General features: G+C 49.5%; 1 protein-coding gene across 2 annotated transcripts in view; it reads right to left on the bottom strand.

Annotated features, from left to right (window-relative positions):
- The window catches only part of PCSK6 (proprotein convertase subtilisin/kexin type 6), a 181,271-nt gene that overhangs the window by 115,593 nt on the left and 42,748 nt on the right, over positions 1 to 22,930 (bottom strand). For both annotated transcript variants that reach the window (XM_078078969.1, XM_078078968.1), the window contains exons 2-6: positions 19,179 to 19,283; positions 4,947 to 5,057; positions 4,257 to 4,400; positions 3,224 to 3,300; positions 935 to 1,023 (exon numbers count right to left, since the gene is read on the bottom strand). In XM_078078969.1, coding sequence (XP_077935095.1) covers positions 935 to 1,023; positions 3,224 to 3,300; positions 4,257 to 4,400; positions 4,947 to 5,057; positions 19,179 to 19,283 — 526 coding nt within the window. The remainder of the gene's footprint in view (positions 1 to 934; positions 1,024 to 3,223; positions 3,301 to 4,256; positions 4,401 to 4,946; positions 5,058 to 19,178; positions 19,284 to 22,930) is intronic.

Genomic DNA, 22,930 nt, shown 5'->3' on the forward strand with positions numbered 1-22,930 from the left:
CACTGAGTGAGCATGAGCACCTCCAAACCGAGAGAGTCCCAAGTGAGGACACGGGTGCCCCAAAGCCACCTGGATGCTCAAGGACCATTCATGCCCATGGCATGCACCTGCTCAGCTCCCAGCTCAACGAAATGCTCCTAAATGATACTCCAAAGTACCTGTTGATCGCCAGTTTGGATAGTCAAACTGCCAGGCTCAGACGGGGAAGAAGACATGTAACTGTTTGCTCTAAAGCCTCATCCTAGCAAGAGAAGCCTGACTCATAAATGGAGAAGTTAAACAGGAGAGGCAGAAACACCTGGGGTCAGGCACGGCTCCTTACAGGGACCCGGCAGACCCGGTCCCCCACCTGCTGGGGTGAACAAGCCAGGGGGCGGAGGACTGGGCATGGAGCCAAAGGGAGAGAGGCGGGAAGAGGCTTTGGGGTGATGGAAGGAATGCTGCAAGCCCAGGCCTAAATTGGGAGGACCACATGTGACTGGGGGACACCACGACAAAGGTCCCCCTGAAAAGCTGAGGGGCGGGGGCAGGAGAAGTGGGCCAGCAGGCTGGAGCGGGGACTTCCGCTGTGGAGGTGACAGGGAGCCACTGCAGGGCTGTGAGCAGGAGGGAACCAGCGTGGCCTTTTCGGAGGGGCGGTGTGGTTGACAGTGGTGCTTCAGACTAGCAGGGCCAGAGAAGAGAAAGGCGGCGACTTCCCGACGGCTTTTCGGGCAACACAGTGAGCAATTCCTTTGCCCCGAGGCCCGGGTCACGGGGTGCTGGCTGCCTGGCACCAGGCTGCAGGCCGGTGCGGGGGGTGGGGGTGGGGTGGTGTCTGACGCAGAGGGCCAAGGCCCGCCGAGGTGAAGCTGCTGAGCCTGGTGGGACGGGACAGCCCAGCACCCCTGCCGCGGGCCCCGAAGCTCCCCGGCCGCGTGCCCCCGGACCTTACCTCCTATTTTGGCATTGTATGCTATGCCCACGATGCAGTAAGAGTTGTTGGCTGAAGCGGCGACCTCTCCCGCGCAACGAGTACCGTGTCTGAACAAAGCAGAAAACAAAGTTAGGGCTCGGCCCAGCAATCGGTAGTGGATCCGGGGCATTGCTCAGGTGTCCTGCGAGGAGAGTCAGTTAGCCTCTGTCCTGCCGCCCCTCTCATCGCCACCTCTCCCCTGCAGGTTCGCTCCTCCAGCAGGGAGCCTCAGGGCCGGCTTTGCCCAGCCCTGGGCAGTCCTGCCCCTGCCACACCCCACACCGGCAGGCTAACAAGGCCTTCCGGGCCACCCTGCCCAGGGCGAGCACTTGCTCAGGGCCGTCTCGTCCCCATAACCCCAGGACGAAGTGAGGGGCTTCTGCTGGGGCGGGCCTCCTCCCGAGCTACGCATTCATGTCACTGACAGCGCATTGCCTGGCACGCTGCAGGGGGAGCATAGACATCCGCCGGGCTGACAGGATGGAAGGAGAACTAAAGGGTCCCCTGTGCACCTGTCACCCCCATGCTCACCTCGGGACAGCCCTCCCCTCACCTCCACAGCCACTTAAGCAGGAGCCGAGGAAGAACGCTCTAAATTGGAACACTCACCAGTGGTGGGGGGACTACGAAGAAATTACCAGTAAAACAAATTGCTTTCCTCAGTAATGACCCCATTTTCCAATGTGCTGCATCGAGGTAATTTCTCTAGCAGAGAGGCCAAAATACAGGCAAGTTTAAACAGCCCATCTCTGAGAAGAGTCCACGGGGATTAGAATCATTGATTTAAATTTAAAACCACCTTTAAAAATAGTCCCAGGTCTGCGTGCTAGCCTTCTGGAAGGGAGTCATCTGTCCTTCTGTGGACCTCGTGCAGCCCCCCAGCCAGGGCTGTCCCTAGTGTCACGGAGCTCCATGTCACCCAGATTCAAGCCTGCCCTTCATGGGTCACTGTGTCCTGTCTGGATCATTCCTCCCTGCCCCGTGGATGTGTGGCTGGGAAATGAGGCGTCCTGCACCCCAGGCGTGCTCGTCGCTGAGCAGGAAGGGCACCTTGGGCCATGACCTTGGGATGTGAGGCAGGGAAGCAGGCCTCAGGGCTGGGGCCTCCACGGGCTCCGGGGAGCTCTGGGCTCTGTTGTGTTGAACACAGCCTGGCTGAGCCTCCCTGCACAGCACAGCATGAGTACCAGTATTTGAACCTCACCATGGAATCTACAGAAAAGCAAAACACTACATGGGAGGGAGAAGGCACCTTGGCAAGCCTTGTGTCAGCTGGGAGACGAAAGAAGGGGCTTTTGTTCTTTTCCTCTAAATTTTTCTGGAGGAACGGTAAGAGCTCGGGGCATGGGGCATGCCAACAGAGAAAAGACAGGCAGGACACAGCGAATGAACGCCCAAGGCCAGGTCTGCGAAGCTGGACTCGACCCCCCCAGGGCTGTCACTTACAGCACACAAGTCACCTCATCTCTCCAGACCCCACTGCCTTCGTTTGCAAAGTGATGAAAACAACTATCTAGACTGCACCCCCATAGTTTCTGCACCTGTCTGCTCACCCCTCCCACAACCCTGGGAGGTAGGGAGCATGGTCTCCACGGGAAAGTCTCTAAGACTGAGATGGAGCCACACAGCCAGGGATGGTAGGGCTGGGATTTGAACCCAGATTTATCCAAATTTATCCAACACCACTCATGCCCCTTCCACTTCTCTCATAAGGTCATAGACGGAGACAAGAGAGCGCAGACATGGGAGCTCAGTGCTCAAATAGGCCAAACCGCTGTCTTTTTTTTTTTTTTTTAAGAGTTTATTCATTTGAGAGAGAGAGAGAAAGAGAGAGAGCACATGAGTGAGGGGAGAGGCAGACTCCCCACTGAGGGGGGAGCCCGATGCGGGGCTCCATCCCAGGACCCCGGGATCATGACCTGAGCTGAAGGCAGATACTTAACCATCTGAGCCACCCAGGTGCCCCCAAACTGCTGTCTTCACACAGCTGGTCATGGACACAAGGTTGGAAACCGGAACAATGTTAGTCAAATACCCGTTTCTAGCCGACCAGCAGAGGTGACACCCCTCAGGAAGAGGCGAAACCCACAGAGGCCGTCTTATGCCTGAAGGGCTGTGCCCAGACTGGCTTCTGGCTCCTGGGTAAGCCCCAGACACCGGCCAGGCAGCCCCATCACCTTTCTGGAATCCCTACTGGGAGCCAGTTCAATAGTGATTCTGCAGGGAGAGGGCCAGGGAAGCAAGGAAGGAGGAGACAAAGTGACGTACTTATTTTCATTGCTGGCGTCATAGCGTGGAGATGGGTCATAATCATTTCCGTTGACATCATAGCTTGCATAGGAATCCTAACAAAGAAATCTCAGTGACTGAAGAGAAACGGCATAGCATGCTTTAAATGATTTTTATGCCTCTACTAGAAAGTAGAGAAAAACATATACTTGGTACTCTCTTCCTGTAACTATCCTCTTACATACATTTTTATTGCGGTAAAATACACCCAACGAAATGTAGCCTCCTAACCATTTTAAAGTATAAAGTTCAATGGCGTTAAGTACATTCACACTGTTGTGCAGCCATCACCACCCTCCATCCCCAGACCTCTTCATCTTGCAAAGCTGACACTTGGCACCCATCAGACGCTAATTCCCCACTCCCCAGTCCCCCAGCTCCTGGCAAACCCCCATTCTGCTTTCTGTCTCTAAGAATTTGACTGTTCTAGGTGCCTCCGATAAGCACAATCATACAGTATTTGGGTTTTTTCATGACTGGCATCTTCCATTTAATGTCCTCAAGGTTCATCCGTGTTGTAGTAAGTGTCTTTACACTTACAAAGACATTCGATCCTCACAATAACCTGATGAGATACCATTTTACAGATGGTGACACTGAGGCCCAGAGGTGAAGCAATTTGCCTGAGGTCTCAGAGCTAGTGAGCTGCAGAGCCAGAATAGAAACCCAGGCAGCTGGGTCCAGAGCCCAGGCTTTAACGATGTCATGTTTCACGCTGCTCGTGTTAGTCCGATGACCAGCTCCACCCAAGTTTCTGAATTCTTTAGGACCCATTCTCAGGAGTACATGTGACTCTTCAAACATCTGGACCAATCCTTCTGGGCAACCCCTGGCTCCAGGATGGCAGAGGGAAGTGTGTTTCGCCAACCTTCCCCATCATGGTTTTCTGTATCATTTAATATAATGGGGGGGGGGCGTGGGGGAGAAATGGCACCTTACGGTTTTTAAAATTTGTACCTATTGAATGACTAGCATGGTTGAATATCTTTGCACGTTCCTAGGCTTGACTTACATAGTTTGGTGCCAGGTCGGGGTGATTCCGCTCTATGCCATCATCAAGGATGGTGACCACCACGTTTTTCCCAGTGTAGCCCTTCTTCCACGCTGCCTGGACGTTCATTTCTGATCGGCAGCGGCTGTTCTTGTCACCACAGTGCTGTATGCACAGAAGACACAAGGCCCCCCCCCCCCGCCCCCCAGCACGGACTCCTTGAGGCCACACTGTGGCGTAGGATGGACACACTGTACCGCATAAACCCAGCAGGGATGTTCCTAAGTATGTAAGGAGGAAACACTTCCCCGTGCCCTACAGAGCAGACAACCCCTTTCTCTCACCCATTTCCAGGAAGAGTAAATGTGAAGTGCTCCCTGTGCTTTTTCCACACCTGGCAATCTATCATTTTCCTAGGGCATCATCTTCCTGTGCGGGCTCTTAGTCTTCACTGTTTACTTAGTCCTAAGCTTGCATGAAATCACTCCTCCGCCCAGAGACTCCCCCACCACTCCCCTGGGGCATTTTGCCTCATTCTTAAACCGTTCACAAGAACGTCTCTGCTACACAGCCTTGAAGTAGGGGTTTCACACTGATAGGAAGTGTGTCTGTTTCGGGTTGCTGTGAGGATTTAGCTCTGCTGGGGGGAAATTAAGCCATCTCGGCAACACAGCAATGCAAATGCCCTGGGGGCAGCAAGGCCCTACTCACCATGTACCACATGTTGGACCAAATGGGGTCGTTGAAATAGAGGGTCTGAGGGTCACTTCGCACCTGTCTCTTCACCCTGCGTTTAACTTCTTGTTGTTGGAACCATTTCACCTGGCAGGGAGAAATGCAGTTACTATTTATTTTATTTATTTTTATTTTTATTTTTTTTACAGTTACTGTTTATTTTAAAGGGGATCTCATGATTGTGTCTGTTATCTCTCGGTAGGTGCTACACAAGTGTCCTTTTTCATGAATATCTGTCTCACAGGAGTCTTGGATGGTAAATACCAAGGAGACATTTTTCACTTCAAAATGACCACATTTGAAAGATGAGAACTCATGGCAGGGGAAATAGGTTTTGAAATCATTCTACTAAAAAAATAAAAAAGAGAGAGAGAGAAAGCTTGTAAAGTTGCCAGTGAATTGTCTGGTGACCCTTGGCCCGAATATGAAGGAAATACATGTATGAGAATGGAAAGAGTGTGAAGAGGGGAGAAATTGATCTAACGGTTCTTGGAAGTTGGAAGCAAGATGTTCTACAGAGAGGACAGGAATCAGTAAATTACAGTAATCCAGACGTTGGAATTTTTAGCAGCCGCGGGAAACATGGTACCAAAATAAGCACAGAGAAAAATCTAGAAAGAGACACGGCAAAATGTTAATAGCCGCAATTCTTTGGTGGTGACATTATTGCTAATTTAAAATTTCTAAATTATTTTAGAAATTTAGAAATTTAGAGTTTTATAAATTTTCCATTGGCGTGATCTGCCTTCACAACCAAGGAAAATAGTCTGAGAGGGAGTATACATGATATTTAAGAGCAGGAATCCAGGAGCCTAGTGGCCTAGATTCAAAACCCAGGCCCACACTCAACCAGCTGTAAGACTGAGAGTGGTCCAATAACCTCCTGGCCTCAGTTTGCTCATCTGTACAATGGGCACATCATGGGTTGTCATGAGGGGGCATGGCATATGAACTGGTGTATATAAAGCACTCACTTCAGTGTGTGTGTGTGTGTGTGCGCGTGTAAGAGTTTTTCAAGGTAGAAGACATTTGTTTTGTTTTATTTTTACTTTTAAAAGATCATGGGGAACAGAATTCCCATGCCCTGAAGCAAAGCATTTTCTTGGTCCTGCTGCTGTGGTCCCACCTGATTCAGTAATGGCTCCCTTTGGGGCCTGGTCTGGCTCTGGGGTGGAGATGGGCAGGATGAGGGCACTGGGGCTCTGCTCTCGGGAGTCTGTGCTCTAGGTGGGGGCTCCCACCAAGCAGCCCGGAGTGTGATGCAGGCTCTGAAGTGGCAGACAGGTAGGGAAAGTGGAGCAAGGAGGAGAAGGAAGGGGGGATGGGAGCCTCAAGGGTGGGGGCAGTGGGGGCCCAGGCACGGCTGGTGACCCAGGCTCAGACCCAAGGCTGGCATAGCCACCCGTGGGAGCCACCCGAGGCAACTCTGGAAGGCAATAAAAGGCACCCAAGGGCAGAGGGGCAAGATGTCTTCCCTCAGACCTCTCTTGGCCTCAACTTCCCCACACTGTCCTGAAGGGGGTATGCAGAACAGCCCCACATACAGCCTCACATTTAAGGGTGGGGATTGATCTGAAAGGCAACACTGGTCAACAGGACAAAATGCTTAGAAAGGAGTATCACAGCCTGTCCCACTGCCAATGTGCTTTGTTCCTGAAACACCAGCAGACAGACCAGGTTCCTTAGAAACACCACAAACAGCTCAAAAACAATTTTGGGCTAGGCACTAAAACTAACCTTGGCCCCAAGTTCTAGATAATTTATGACTGCCGTGGATAGATACTTCCATGCAAAATAAAACTAGACAATGAGACATTTTGTTCACAATACCCTCTGATGGCATTTTCAACCTCCCCATACATCACTGCCTGAACCAGAAAGATTTACTTGGTATAAAACGCTTAAGACAATATTTCCTAATCTGCTAAACACTAATTACAAAATAGAGTGTTACATGTACCACTAATGGCCCCAAGCTCCCCGGCGTGTTCCCAATCCATCTTGCCCCACTGACTTACCACCCATCTTACTGACATCCAGCATCTTTTGTCCACTGCGGACACCAGGCCCCACTTCCAGTTACAGAGGAGAAGGAGGTGAACTCTCCTCTTCCAAGCCCAAGTGGGTGACTCGCCCAAATCAGGGAGGTGACATGGGAAGGCAAGTTGCCCTAAGTCACAAGATAGTCCCCTAGTGGGATGAAAGAGTATGGGCATCCTGGCCCCCAGTCATGGCTGGACTCTGGGTAAGAACCCAACATTAACACCGAATGCTGAGGGCAGGCGATCACGGCACGGGTCCGTGGCACAGTTGGGGGCTCTCCCTCTAGCATGGTCTCAACGGAAACCCTCTCTCCTGCGACAGGTCATGATAAGTCTTTGACAACCAGCGAGGCGCTGTCAGGCCAATGGAACCAAATATAACAAATTATTCAGATGGAATCGCAGGTGACCTCACTGTCACAGGCTGATTGGGCCAGTGATCCCTGGGGTCTGGGCTTGCTTGCCATTTTCTTTCTCTGGGCTCCAGTCACTGCCTTGTTTCTCAGCCAAGTGCTGGGAAGTACAAGGGGATCCTAGACACTTGTATCTCGTCATTTGCCCAGTCTACCTGGCCTCATTCCTCTGGACGGTACGGCCCCTCTGGTTGCATATTCAGTTGCTCGCTTGACAAAGTTGCATTGAGTGTTACTGTATGTCTGATGCCTGAATAGCACTGCGTCCCATCCAGGACCAAGACACCCTCTGCTGCAGCCCCAGCTCAGATACAGGGTTCTGCAGAGGCCCCTCAGGCTGGAACCCAGGAGCCACCTGGCCTGTCTAGCAAGGTCACAGGGGCTAACCCAAAACCACGTGACTGAAACTTTAGCTCTCCCGTCAAATAGTATCTGCGCCTGTCCTTGTTAAAGGGGTGACGCTCCCACAGGCATGTCTGAGGGTCTTTGTCCATGAACACTGATGTGATTTATGAGAAAGGGATGGGTAGTTTAGGATCTCCAAGGAGGCGTCACTCATGGAATGATTCTTCTGCAGAACTTGGGAACAAATAGGGCAAAACAGTGAAGTGGTCCTGATGGTGGGTGTCGAGGCTGGGAGGGAGACCCGACTGAGGCTATTTTCCTTGATGCATGTGATTATCTTTCTTAGAAAAGGCAACCCAGGATCCTTTGTGGGGTTTCAAGTATTCTTCATACTATTTCTCTGGCAGTTTACCTGGATGGCCCCTTTACATTGAAGATTCACTCATGGTCTATCCAGATCCCTCAACTTCCTGGGGAGGCGTTCAGACGTTCTCTTGGTGAACAATGCAGGGGAGGAGACAGTGTACTGTACACACGATCTACCTTTCAAGGCCACAGACAGAGAACTCAGAAAATCAGTCCTAAACTCAAGTAAGTCTGCAAAGGAGTGGGCCTGGAGCATACTAAAATACATTCAGGGCCTAAGTACGCCTGGTAAGGGTTGAGCCCAACCTTCTTATGAAGACAATGGATCGTGCATCAAACCTTCAGATCACTGGACTGAAGGAAGAGGGAATATTACGCACAAGAAAGTGCCTGCTCATTCTACTTCACTCCCCACAGGCTTTTTTTTTTTTAAGATTGTACTTATTTACTTATTTGAGAGACAGAGAGGAAGGGCAGAGGGAGAGGGAGACACAGAATCTCAAGCAGACTCCACACTGAGCACGGAGCCCAATGTGGGGCTCGATCCCATGACCCTGAGATCATGACCTGGGCTGAAATCAAAGAGTCAGATGCTCAACCAACTGAGCCACCCAGGCCCCTCCATAGGTTTTATAGTAGGTTGATGGTGGCCTCCCAAAAGGTATGTCCACCCAGAAGTAACTAAGTAAAGGATCTCCAGATGAGATTACCCTGGATTATTTGGGTGTGCCCTAAATTCCAATGACACGTGTCCCCATACAAGAAGGCAGGAGGATAGCCCTCGGGAAGATGGAGACAGAAGCAGAGATGGGAGGGATGCAGCCAGAAGCCAAGGAACACCTGGAGCCAACAGAAGCTGGAAGAGGCAAGGAAAGATTCTCAGCTGGAGCCTTCAGGGGAGTTACTGCCCTATGGAGACCTTGATTCCAGACTGCTAGACTTCAGGACTGTGAGATCATAAATTTCTATTATTTTAAGCCATCCAGTGTGTGGCCCATTTGTTACAGCTGTCCTCAGAGAGTAATACAGCTTTAAATAGTGGCCTTAATCAGGGCTGGGATTTTTCAATGTTTAAGAATCCATGAGGCTGTCCTGGTAATGGAGGATCTGGGATTCCCAGCTCGGCCAGGCCTCCCCTCTCGTCGCTGGTGATGAGAACACATGGGACCCCAGAGGAGGGGCTGCTGTGGCTGAGGCTGCCCTGGGAGGTACCCTGGGCCAGGGAGACATGCTCGAGGCAGCCGCTCTTTACCACTATTTTCAACCCCAGAACAGCTACCCTGGTGTTCCCACTGGGGCCAACTCTGGCTAGAACCACCTCCCATACAGATCTGTAGCTCTCGCCCCGACCACTCCCTGCCCGACAGGTCACACGGCCCTCCTCACCTCTCCCCTCTGAACCTCACTCTACCCCCAGGCTACTCTCGCCTGGCCTTCCACAGCCAGCAGGCCTGGCTGTGCCATGAGGCTCTGCGCCTTCTGACTGGCGTGCCCTTCCCCCTTCCCCGGGCCACTTACTTATATTCATCTTTTGACCTCCACACGTGCTGGAAACCTTTTCTGACATCCAGGCTGGCCATTGAAGGGATCCCCCTCGGGGCTCCTAGGTTCCCCTGCATGTCTCTTTACCACTGCCCTCACCCCCCAGTGTGCACACTGTTACTCAGGAGCCCTTCTTTCCTCTCAGGAGGGATGACTGAGGTCACCCTTTTTTCCCCAGCTCTCAGCAAACACCTGCCCTGTAACAGGTACTAGCTCAGGAAAGCTTTGCTGGACCAAAGTATCATCGTCTTTCTTACGGAAAAGGCAAAATGAAAACTGACAGAGGATGAATACAAACTCCGGTGAGTCTCTGCCTGAGGTCGAGGGCTTGTCCCGCACCTCGTTCTTCCGGCACTGGCCATGATTGGATGTATCTGGGGGTCCGTCTGATCGCCCTCTGCTCCCCACTGGCCTGTGGGCGGGCCTGGGTTTTCCTCACCGCTGTATTTTAGTGTGCCAGGCAATGTGTGGGATATAGGAGTTCACTAAATGCTTCTTGAACGCAGGAGTGAAGTTCAATGAATACATTTCAGATTACAAATATAACCACAAGTAGACCATTAAAAACACATTTCAGAGGAGAAAATGCAATTGAGTCTTAATGACCACCCGAGGACCTTGATTGATTTTTTTTTTTTTTTTTGTGGAAGATCAACCATAAATGATTTGGGCCAAGAGCAAGGTTTGCCAAACATGTGGCCCAAACACAAATCAGCTCTCCCAGCGCACCTGCATAAACCTGTATAAAATGTCGTGATTTCTTCAAAGTCATGTTTTGAAGGTGGAACTTCACGCTGACCCCTTTCCTTTTACCTATTTTTTGGGGGGTATGTTTCTTGCTAAACCTACAGCATATTTATCATAGAAAGTTATTTGCTGTGGGGAAGAGAATTCTAGGCATGCAGAAGACTTCCTCATCTTCCCAAGGTTACCGTGAATAGCAATGCTTTCTTTTGCCGGGCATGCCCCCACCCCATCTTTCTTCTTGAGAAGTCAAATTAAAATTAGTCATCTGGGAATGCCATTCTATAGAGAAGGTAAAATGTAAAGATGTGTATAAAGAGGTGACATAAATGAGCAGGATCCCACTAGATGGCCTGTGGGTGTCACGGGTGATCAATGCTTACTGAACTGTAAGAGTGTCCAAATGTCATTCTGGCAGGCGTAGCTTGGGCAGCCCTGGGCATATCCTCTTCCCTGTGGGCCACAGGCATGCTGCCAGACCCGAAGCTGGCCTAGCACAGCAGTCGTGGGCTCGACAAGTGACAAACGGTTTGTTTTGTAGCTTCCTCCCATAAGCCCATGTCAGCAGCGAGAGCATGAAAGCCCAGCTCTATTCCACCCAAAGCCACCATGTGCTCACGCCCTGCTGCAAAGCCCTCAATGGCTCATGGGGGCCCCACTATGGCTTCAGAAGCCTCAGGAAGTTGGTAGGAGCTAGAAAGTCCTAGAAGGGGGCTCCAGGGTCTTTGCCCTGAGATTGAGCTAAGGCGACAAAGGCCATTCACAGAGATCCTTGCTCCCACACCCTCTCAGGACCCCACTACCTCCAGGGGAAGGGCACGCATTTGAACTGAGTTGCTAAACTCCCTTGAAGTGCCCACTGGTACGCTCAGTTTATTGAGAGTTAATTCTGTATAGGTTTTGTGTTCCGTGCACGGTTGTATCCAGAGCGTGGGAGACAGCTCCTGCCAGCTCGCTTTTTTCTTTCTCCCTTAGCATCATCAAAGTGAAGGGCAGCCTCTTCTGTAATTGCTAAAGGACAGGGAATTCCCTCTACTGCTTGCTTGTGAGTAAGCCAGCCCTGACTGCAGGCCAGGAAATAGCTGTGGAAGAAGTCAGAGGCCAGACCCCCGAGGGCCAGGTGCCACCAAATCCTAAGAGAGAACAAGCTCACCAGAAGGAATGTAGACGATAAACCTCTGTCTTCACTCTGCCTGTGGGAGGCTGGGTGGCCTGCCTGGGCTTCAGCCTCCAAGCTGTAAGGTCAGGGGGTCGGGTCAGCCCATTTCTGAGATGCCTTTGTACTCCATAGTCTCTGATGCTTAAGATCTTGGTTCCTGTCAACACTGACTCCTCTCAACACCTTGGCCCAACGTTCATTGGGGCAACTTTCAACCAGGTAAAGAGCTAAGAAGCTAACCCATGGAGTGGAGAATTGAAAGAAAGAAAAATAATACTCCCCGACAAGTGCAAGTCACCTTACAGCTTGCAAGGTGGCCCCTGTCACATGATGGGCAACGGTTAATGCACACATGAAATGAGCCAGGAGCTAAGCTGGGGCCTTCTTCCCCTAGGGCCTAGGGTCCCTCAGGAATGGAAGGACAGGCGAACATCCCAGGGAGCCCCAGAAACTATAGGCAAAGTAGTGTGAACATGAGGACATGATTTCTTTTTTCCTCTGGAGAGAGAGAGAGAAAGAATCCAGAACTTTCATCAGCTTTTCAAAGGGGCCTGTGATTCCAAAATGGGTATGAACCATTGAATTCAGCTAGGCTCATGGAGTAGAAAGTGGATCAGGGCTTTCCATATGAGGAATTGAGAAGTGCAGTCACACTTATGTTCCTGGGGGTGGGGGTGGGGGGCAGAGGGGCCAGTCCCCCAAGCAAGCAATGACTGGACAGCCTCATTACCCTCAGTGAGACGCCCGAGCCCCTCTGAGGGTATCACCTTGGGGCGGGGTGGGGGATGCTGGGCTGCTCTGGCAGTTGCTCAGCTGGAAACCCAGGAGCCAGGGCAGTCGATGAGGGAGAAGAGAAGGAAGATGAACCAACAAAATAAAGGGTATCCTGATGGTATCCTGACTCAGCTTAAAAACCCACCATCCTTCTCCTCCCACGTCGCAGAGGCAACTGGGGCCTAGCCCCCAATCCACTTCCTCACCCACAGCCAGAGCTGAAACAATGTGTAGCCCATCTCCAACCCTTGCCATCCAAGCCAAACCACATGGGCCACGACTGTTTCACGTTGGTGAGAAATGACAGTACTCATTCTGCCCGTTTCGGAGAGTAGGAAGTGTGAAAGTACTTTGGGAAATGGACTCTCCTCATTCATTTGTAAGTTAGTTCTTACTCTGCTGAAAGGAAAGAGAAGGTAGTCCTGTCCCCCCTTGAGTATCACCTGCCTCTACTCATGAACAATGGGGCAGGTGGCTAGAGCCTAGCGCCCCCCGCCCCCACAGCGTTCACCAAGCCGACACTGGTCAGCACCATCATTACTGCCATACACAATGCAGTGTGATAATTCGTTCAAGCCCTTTTTCGGATTTTTGTCATCATGTTACAAAGGCGGGCCACAATTCACTTCTAATGTCGTTATTTAAAAAGAAGGGGATAAGCAAATGATAACAGATACAACTTGATTATGTGAACCTACTCTGTGCAAACTGAGATATGTTTCAATAAACACTGACTAAGCGTCTTTCTACTATTTCCTGGGTAGTATGCTAGACTCGTAAGGCAATAAAACAACTGAGATGTGGCCTTGGCCCTCGAGAACTTTATAATCCACTGGCAAGAGATGGGCTCACATGCTTCTATCTGCAAGCCCTTCCACCTCAGGTCGTCTTACCTTCCCATTGCCTCTCCTTGGGATCTGGAAAACTGCACACTATCCCCAGCCTCGTGCTCCCAGCCCCCTGGGAACCATCTGTAACTCCCATCAACCTCGGCCCTGTCGCTTACCAGATTCCAAGCACACTAAACCACTCATCACTCCCACCAAACACTGCCGTGCACTCCTGTGTGCTCCCACCTGGGCCCTTGATCTTGGTACTATTTCCAAAATGGCCAGGAAACAGATGTTTACAGGAACAAAAGGGAGGAGGCCGTGGTCAAGTAAATCCGACAGCTGCCGAGCTGGATAGGCTTCTTTCCTGCTCTTGTGTGCAAGAGCCTCAAAGAGGAGGACAGCACAATTTCTCCTACGTCCACATGACCACTAAACCCTTCAAGATGGTGCATCACCTGTGACCGCGGGCAGCTCGGAATGAAGGCTGGACGTGGAGCCCCCACCTAGACCCTCTCTGGCCCTGCCACGCTCAAGTGTCCGACTGGGACGAGAGTAGTGAGATAAACAGACATGACCCCTCCGCTCCTGGAATCCAGTGAGGAAGTCCCACAAGTCTAGAATATAAACATACAACTGGAGGGAGAGCAAGTCAAATCGGAGGACGCTGAGCTAACTTCTGGTGGCAGGCACACAGGAGCTGAGGCGAGCAAGGAAGAGACAGGGTCTGCAGGGGGAAAGAGCCAATGCCACGTGAGGGGGGCTGGAAAGGCCAGTGTGGCTGGGGTCCAGGGGCCACAGAGAAGCCGGCGGAAGAAGGGAAGGACCTCCCAAGGGCCAGTGGCAGCATCCCATATGTGTTTCACAGGATCTCTTGGGAGGGTGGCGAGCAGACCGGTGAGAGGTGAGGAAGCCCAGGGAGGCCAGTGAGGGGGACAGGGCAGTGGTCCAGGTGACAGAGGGCCTGGGAGCGACACGGGACAAGGGGAGCACGGAGTTGTATAGGAGACGGAACAAGTGTGGCGTGAGGGAAGTTGCTGCTCACGCCGTGGATGCAGATGGTGTTTCTCTCTGAGACAGAGGCAGGGTCAGAGGTGGTCAGCTGGGTCGGGGACGCGTGGACTTTGACATGTCTATGAGGCATCTAGGCGGAAGCATCGAACGTGCTGGTGGAATAATAAAGCTCCGTGTTTCTGAAGTATATTTTAAAATTCTAATTTTTTTTTTTTTTTACCAGTTCAGAGTAGCCATTCCACTCGACCCAGTCAGGTCGTCCTGAAAACATGAAGAGACAGCTGGAGATGTCTCTTGTCCCCAGATGGACAAATCCATCGGACCCTGGGTGGCGGCCCTCCCCTGCCCTCGGCCCCCAGCTACAAGTTCATTGACCCTGAGAGCAACGTGGTCACTTACTGTCTATGTGCTTGAATTTGCCAGGAACTTTTTGTTTGCACTTCGAATGGCTCTAGCACACAAAACTCTCAGATAAAACTCCATCTGTGGTTAATGGAAAGATCTGCTTAAACGTTGCATCACTGCTGGAAAGAAACCTGAGCTTTGATTAAACTCTGGGGGCAAAGTCCCATCCTACAAAACAGAGTGCCTACTCTGGTCGTAGAAACCATTTCCAACTTCTGAGCTTAAAACACTGACATGCGGCCTCAAACCGAAGGCTCCCACCGCCCCAGAAGGAGCCACGGAGGGCCTGCCTGGTAACATCTTTATCCTTCCATTTCCGTCATCAATCTGGCTGAGAACGGAAAGGAAGGGAAGGGCTGGGCCACAGTCATCGCACTAAAATGTAAGGGTTGGAAGATGCAGCCAGCCACGCCGAACTATAAGCCAGCTTGGAACAAAATCAGAATAAGTAATTTAAAAAAAATTTGTGAGCCCTTACAGCCATTGGCTGATGCTTCTGTAACATCCACCCTTCTCCAGACTTTTGGCAAAAGAACAAGTTAAAAACAAATGCTTTCAGTTTGCTTAAATGACAGCCCTTGGAAAAACCCAGTGACTGATACTGCGCGCGCGGAGAACAGTCGGGTTGTTCTCCCAAGGAGAGGGCTGATCCACAAAGCCCTTGGAGCAAAATGGCCCTTTTCCGAGGGTGGTTAGAAAAAGCATCGAGTAAAGGTAATTAAGAATGTAAAGAAAAATGACGGCACAATTCTGGGACGGGATCTGTGCAAAAAAAAAAAAAAAAAAAAAAAAGGTGCTGAATAAATGCATGTGTCTGTACACATGCATGCGAAAAGGAGTCTTCAGTCTCCAGTATTCCCTCCCCACTTGTGTTTTGTTTTGTTTTGTTTTGTTTTAACAAACGTACATTCCATCAGCTCTTTTGTGAGGTAGGGGTGGATTGTAAATTCCATCCCTTATCAAAGCGCTTTTTATACAATAGGGGCTGGAGCTAATTACAATAAAATACCATCTGCATTCGATCGCACTGTACTCGAAGCCCTGTAACGTTCATTTCCAGTGTGGTCATTTGAACCTAACGGCGACTTTGCATTCCAGTGTCTCTGAATAATATTAACTCATCTTGTCCTTCCCTTAATAATACTAATCACACAATCTCCACATGCCTAGGTGTCGCAGAAATGCTTCGCTGGTGTAGGAAAGCGTTCTGGAGCGCTGCAAGAAGAGGGGACACGAAACACTTGGGTAAAACAGCTAGTTTTGCCCAATATTTCATCAGAATGACGAGGCCGAGTAAATATTAGTCAGTCAGACTGACAGCTAATTGATGTGGTTTGTATTCAACTAGACTGATTTAAACAGGGGGATTTCGCTTGCGATTCTGAATTCATAATTGGGTCAGATGTCTCTCTGCTTTCCCCGCGGCTACAAATTTAATTAGTGCTGCGAGAAAGCAGTTTCCAATCGCGCGGAAGTCGCAGGCAGGGCTGGAATGTGCAGGCTGTTTACCTTTTCTCTCTTTCTTCTACAGTGGAACGATGCTTTGATAGCAGCCGTGCCAGGAGCTTATTAAGCTCTTGTATAAAAAGGACTTTTATTTGAAAGAAGCCTAACTGCCACAGTCTTTGCTAAGAGAAAGTCTATCCTTCCTTCTCGTCCCTTCAAGGACACGGCTGATGGCTGGGAATGGTTTGCCCTAGTCCCAAACGGAAGGGAGTACTCTGGATGCACCTCAAAAGCCCCGCACCTTAGATGCTGCAGCGGAGGCGGGTCTGGACACACCCACCCCGCGCCCTCAAGCCTTCCCCGGGCTCCTTCTCTGCTGCCTCACAATCTCATGCCCGATTCCCGTGCCCTGCTCTGCTGGGAGCTCACCCAGGGCGGACACCAGCTGGGTGGGCATCTCTGCTTCCCTTGGGGCACAGGGCCTCGTGCCCAGCAGGTGCACAATCAATATTTGGGGAAGGAAAGGAAGTGCAGTCAAGTTGAATACCTTTAAATGTTTTTTTTGGGGGGGGGTTTAGGTGTTTTGTTTGTTTTGTTTTGTTTTTTTAGTTTTTTTTATTTATTTACTAGAGAGAGAGAGAGCATAGAGGGAGAGGGAGAACCGGACTCCTCACTGAGCAGAGAGCCCAAACATGGGACTCGATCCCAGTACCCTGGGATCATGACCTGAGCTGAAGGAAGATGCTTAACCAACTAAGCCACCAGGCACCCCTGTTGTTGTTGTTGTTTTAAGATTCATTTATTTATTTATTTTGAGAGAGAAAGTGAGTGAGTGGGGGGACGGGCAGAGGAAAAGGGGAGAGAGAATCCCAAGTAGACTGTGCTGAGCACAGAGCCCAACGTGGGGCTCCATCCCAGGACCCTGAGATCATGACCTGAGCTGAAATCAAGAGTCGGACGCTTGACCAACTGAGCCACCCAGGTGCCCCGGATACCTTTAAATGCTTTAAAATTTAGTCACTTAAAAAAAAAAAAAAAAGGATGTCTATAAAACTCAGGGCCTATCTGAACTCTGCCGTAGTTCTAACAATGGAGAAACAGCTTAATTCTCAGAACGCCCTGTGGAAAAGGGGCCAAGAAATGCACTGCCCCATTATCTTCTCATTGCATGCTTCTGTTGGGGGATGGGGCGCCCCCATTCAAACGGCTTGCCCTTTGTTGTAACTATCTGCGCGGTCACAATTTAATAACTCTGAAGACTTCCGACGAAGAATAAGCATGTCGTCTTCACAAGACTGAGCACACTGTTTGCTTGGAAGTGAAACTGTGGAGGGCCTGGCAGCAACTCTCTTCCTAGCTCCGAAGTTTCTCAATGCTTTGACCGATGCTGCTACTATGAATCTCAGCACCCCCCTTGCAGCCTCAAAGAATGCACGTTTCTTTGGTGACCAGCACAGAGTACCCCTTCCTCTCAGTTTTACGCTGACGGAAGCATTGGGTCTGCTCATCCTTCTCCAATTGTCCCATTCTGTGGGGATCAGCAACCACAATCTGGCTCTGCTTCCAAGAGGAAAAAAATATACCAGCCCCTTTGAAAAACCATTCCTTCCAATTCCACGGTGTGAACGCACGTAGGTATAATTATAGCCCCCTATGACCAGGTGAGCTGATGTACGTTAAAGTGCTCAAGCACACAGTAGTCCCTCAATGAACATCGACTTCTTTTTCCCTGCTAAGAAGGAATAATGGGATTGGCATAATGCTTCATATCTATTTCCTTCTATCTATCCACCTATCCATTCGTCCACCCGCCTATAAAATCAATTCAGAAATATGTACAAGACACGTCTGCCTCGTCACAGCCCAATTACATGAATGAGTTCCACGAGGACCAGTTTCTCACGTGCTTGAAATCAGAACACCACAAAGTGATACTCTGGAGAAGCGTGTTTCAGGTACTGTGCCCAGGGATAGACCATCTCTCCCGCGCAACCCCCCACCCCCACCCCCCAGCTCAGCCATTATAAAAGGAGCCATGACGGTCAGTGGGGTGACCTGGGACAACACCAAGAACCCATTTCTCCATGGAAACTTTATTATAAATATTATGTGGGAATAAAGAAATAGTATTGTGTACCAGCTTGGAAACCCAAACTAAGATTTAGCACATTGCTTTTAAGAGAAGGCGATTTCCACGTTCGAAAACTATGATTTACCAACGGCCTCGTTTCTTTGTTGGGACTGCTACTGCTTCTCACGTGAACTTCATCTTCCCTCCTAGCACTCATCACCCTGTGACAGATCACCTATTTCTCTACTTACTGCTTCATTTTCTATCAGCCTGACCACCCACTCCAATGGTGCTGCTATGGACAGAGCCTGACCCATGGCTGGTATTCCAACGTCACCTGCTGAATGAAATGAAGTCCTCAAAAGCTAACCTGACCATCTTGAATTGTTAAGCTTACCAAGTATCTGTTGACTGGCGTTTGTGAAATATTAGTCTCAAATCTATTCAGAGAGGATGTATAATTCATGACCCAATAAACATGAATTATATGAAAACAAACTGTTAGCCCCTTGGCAAATTATACTTGTTCTAATCTCAAAGATCACATGAATTTGTAAGGGGAAAACAGTTATATTTACTGCCCAAGTTTTTAAATTCATGGTAACCATTAAGACATGTGTTACGACAGCCACAAAAACATCCATCAGCCCGATCTCTGATTTCATTACTAAAACACTAGCTTGAATTGCCTAGTCTTTTTGCTTTTGTGGGTAATATCCATATACTTATCTCCTCTGATTACTGTGTGTTTTGTTCATTTTTAAAGATTTAAAATATCAATAGATCTATACTCATTTGATTGTTGCTTGAAACTGAAGTCCAGAATTGAAATTCTCCAGTCTGACAAGGGACCACATATTTCGAGCATTCAGATGGTCTGATGTGTTGCTGTACGTCTGTCTTGCTTTATTCAAAGCGGATAAGGAAAACTAATGACTATGTAGCATCACGTTAAAAATCAAGACTCAGTTATTTTTAGAACCACAGACCCAAACTAAAAGCAAACAACACTCCAGGCCTTAGGAAAGGGCCCTGTCCTGGGAGCAGAGATCTGTACCTGGGGGTCCATTCTGAGGAAGGTATGAGGGCCTCTGCTACTCAAGGTCGATCTTTTAAAGGTTTTGCTATGATAAAAATGGTAGTAATCTTCCAGGTTTCCAATCTGCAAAACAAGAAGCAGGATGTTATCAGTTAATACAGTCTTTTTAAAATTTTTTTAAGATTTTATTTATTTGAGAGAGAGAGAGCACACGAGCAGGGGGGAGGGGCAAAGGGAGAGGGAGAAGCAGACTCCCCACTGAGCAGAGTAGATGCAGGGCTCGATCTCAGGTCCCTGAGATCATGACTTGAGCCAAAGGTAGACACTTAATTGACAGAGCCACCCAGGTGCCCCCAGTTAATAGTCTTATAACCAGCTTCAAAAATCCTCCATCCCACAAAAATCTCCCCCTTCTCTGAGAGACTCATTCAGCTCCCAAAGGACACACACTCTCCATTACGCTTTCCCACTCATCTCTCTGGCCAATATTCAGCGTTTACAAACATGAAGGTGGATTTAGATACTCCTTTTGGGACAAACAATGCAGGGTAGTATTTCCAATGAAGCACATGCTCTTCCAGATCTTGTGGTAAGTTCATAGCCTTTAAAATTTGTACTCTCTTGGCCAAGTTTTGTAGACAAGAATTAATGTTCACTTAGGGTCAAGCATCCCTGAAGTAGCTAAGTTAGTGTCAAATCAGGCCTGCACCAAAATATTCATTTATAAACAAACTCCATACTCTCCACCCCACGGGTAAACTGAAATATCTAAGAACGAACGTTCGCTCCCAAGCGCAACAAGGGAGCCAAAGAAAACACGCGGGTCCATCTGCTTGGGGATTGTGAAAAGGTCAGATGAGAACATCCAAACGCCCAGGGTGTCCCAATTTTCTGCCAGGGGTGGTTTGTCGAGACAGAATGCAGCTTGAGGGCTGGACAGAACCAAGAGAAGCAATGGATGTGGCCTTCAGGACAGGCGGGCCCTCGTGCCTCAGTGACCCTTGAGTATCAGGACGTTGTTCTCAGAAGACCTGTTTCTTGTTCTGACTTTTACTCGTTGTTGAAACTAGCTTGTTGGTCACCGTCCTTGAAAGCAGAGCTTTTTAAATGAGACTGGACCGAATATTACACAGACTTTCGAGCTGCCCTTCTCAGCCAAAACTATCCTAGTTTCTTTTCCAGTTTCTGATCAAAGGACGAATTTAGGACAATTTGTAGTCTAGAGTGGCACGTATGTGGTGATTCTGATACAAACATGGTTCAAACCCTGCCTTCCCCCTTTACCACCACTGGCCATGTGACCTTGGGCAAGGGCATTCGCCCCCTGTGAATCTTGATTCTTTCTGTGTAAAGTGGGGCTCAAACTACCCAACCACTGGAGTTAAGAATAACTAAAGTCTGCAAAACTCACAACAACCTTTAGCTACACCCACCTCACTCAAGCCATTTTGTCTGCTGCGACCTGACCCCAGGAGGGTTGACCGGCCCGGGGAGAGACCTGGATGGATGTGGATGCTCTGAGTGGCCATTTCCACATCTTTCCACAAGGCCAGAGTCCTCCAGCACTCCCGTCCTCATTTCCAGCAATCCCAGGCAGCCTGGCTCCCTCCTGTTCCTGAGTGGCAGGAGATACCCTGTTTGTCCTTGAAATTAAAATCCTCCTTTTTCACTTAAGCTTGCTCCCGTGTGTTCCTGTCACTTACGACTATTGAACACTGAATACTATGATAGTCGTGAGGACTAAATAGGTATCCTCTGTATTGTGTCTAGAACCTGGTGGGTGTCACCCAGTGCTGGTTGGTGTGCGGAGCTGGGTGGGATTCTCTGTCTGACTCCTCTTCACGGCAACTCCATTCTCCTCATTGGGACCAGGATGCTTTCGATTTTGGCCAAATCTGGGTCTGCATTCTAACTCGACCCCTTCCTGCGGGGTGACCTGGGCTTAAGACCCTCTTTGAGTCTTAGTTTCCTCATGAAAACAGGAACTACTGCCTTGAAGTGTTGCTCTAAGACTTAAATTACATAAATCTAGAGAGAGCAAGCAGAGTGCCCAGCAGGTAGTAAGTGCTCAACAAATGGTTTTCCACAATGAACATTCTCAGTTCATTTTCTACCTCGAGGCATTTTTTTCCTACGACCATAAACCTCATGATTTTGGCCCTATTTTGCACAAAAGCACTTTTATTTCTCCTACAGATAAGTCACCTTGCTCACTTCTTCAACAAGAGTTCATTGCCATATATGTCATGTATGTCGAAGGCTCCTCCTCACACATGCCAGAGCTGTGATTTAGAACCAGAAGCAATAATGGAGTCTTAACTTCGAGCTGTGTTTAATCAGCCTGTTTGCTTCTGAGCTGCCACCATCCCTGGGCGATGTTTCACAACTTCTGGTCTTTTAACTCTGGCCATTCAAGTCAATTCCCATTCAGGGACATGGAGAAACTAAGAGGTGAATCAAATTTGCTGGCAAAGGGATGGATGGCTTGCAGAGCTGCTGACCCTAAGCAAACCCATACCAGGGCGGCCCTGAAAGCCATTCAGGGCAGCACCTGGCCTTAGGGCAGCCACGCTGGGCCAGAGGCAGCCAACCCCAAGGCCATCCAGCTCCCTGCCTCTGAGCCACCATGACCATCCTTAGCAACGGCTCAAAGGGTCTGAGCTAACGAGAGCTGTTCTGCTTGAGCAATCCTTTGGAAGAAGAGATGCTCCCCCATAGTGCTGACCGAGTGGCATCAGTGACCAATGCCACATCTGTTTGGAAACTTCTGTCCAGCCCAGCATGGGGGCTGAGGGTCTGGGAAGGTCCACTCCCGGTGCAGAGGAGAAGGGGACACCAGCCCAGGTTGTCCTCCTGCCCCTACAAAGCTAGCTGCAGAAGAAGCTGGAATGTGTTTCAGAAAAAAAGGCGAGGGGGTCAGGGCATTGCCTGTTCATAAATTTGAAAGCAGCTGAAGGGTCCTTCTGAGATTCTGGGTACCTCTGTCCACCCTCTGGGTCCTTATGGAGTAGGGTTGAGGGGGAGGGAAGCAGCCACAGTCCTTCCTCACAACCAAAGATTTGAGGCCAGATAGTGTAATTCAGGGCAGCATGGGACAGAAAGCATCACCCGATACTGGAACTACCGTGAGGGGAGGAAGAAGAGCCCAGATCCTCAGGAGGGAGAGCCTTGACTCCCTGGTGGGCACACACAGTTTGCAGACCAGATTAACGTGATGCCCCTGAGGTAGGGCTACAACTGTCCTCCCAAAGCCTGTAGAGAAGCTGTGGTTAATAAAATACCAATTCATTCAGAGTAGGGAGTGGAAAACTACGGCCCATAGGCCAAATCTGGTCTGCCTCCTATTTATCTTATTTTTTTGGAGGTAAAATACACATAATATAACATTTACCATGTTAACAATTTTTAAGCTTGCATGCAGCTTAAAGACCGCTGAGTACAATGTTGTGTGGCCACCACCACCATCCACCTCCAGAACTTTTTCATCTTCCCAGACTGAAACTGCACCCATTTCACTAACTCTCATTCCCCCCTCCCCACCATTCTACTTGCTGTCTCTGTGAGTTTGATAGCTAGGGATAGCTTGTATGAGTAGAATCATTTGTGCTTTTGTCACTGGCTTATTTCCCTAAACATGATGTCCTCAAGGTTCATCCATGTCATGACGTTTGTCAAGATATTTTTCCTTTTTAAGGCTGAATAATATTCCCTTGCATGTGTGCACCACATTTTGTTTATCCATTTACCCACTGATGGATACATGGATTGCT

This window comes from Halichoerus grypus, chromosome 8, assembly GCF_964656455.1.
Source record: "Halichoerus grypus chromosome 8, mHalGry1.hap1.1, whole genome shotgun sequence".
Taxonomy (NCBI): domain Eukaryota; kingdom Metazoa; phylum Chordata; class Mammalia; order Carnivora; family Phocidae; genus Halichoerus; species Halichoerus grypus.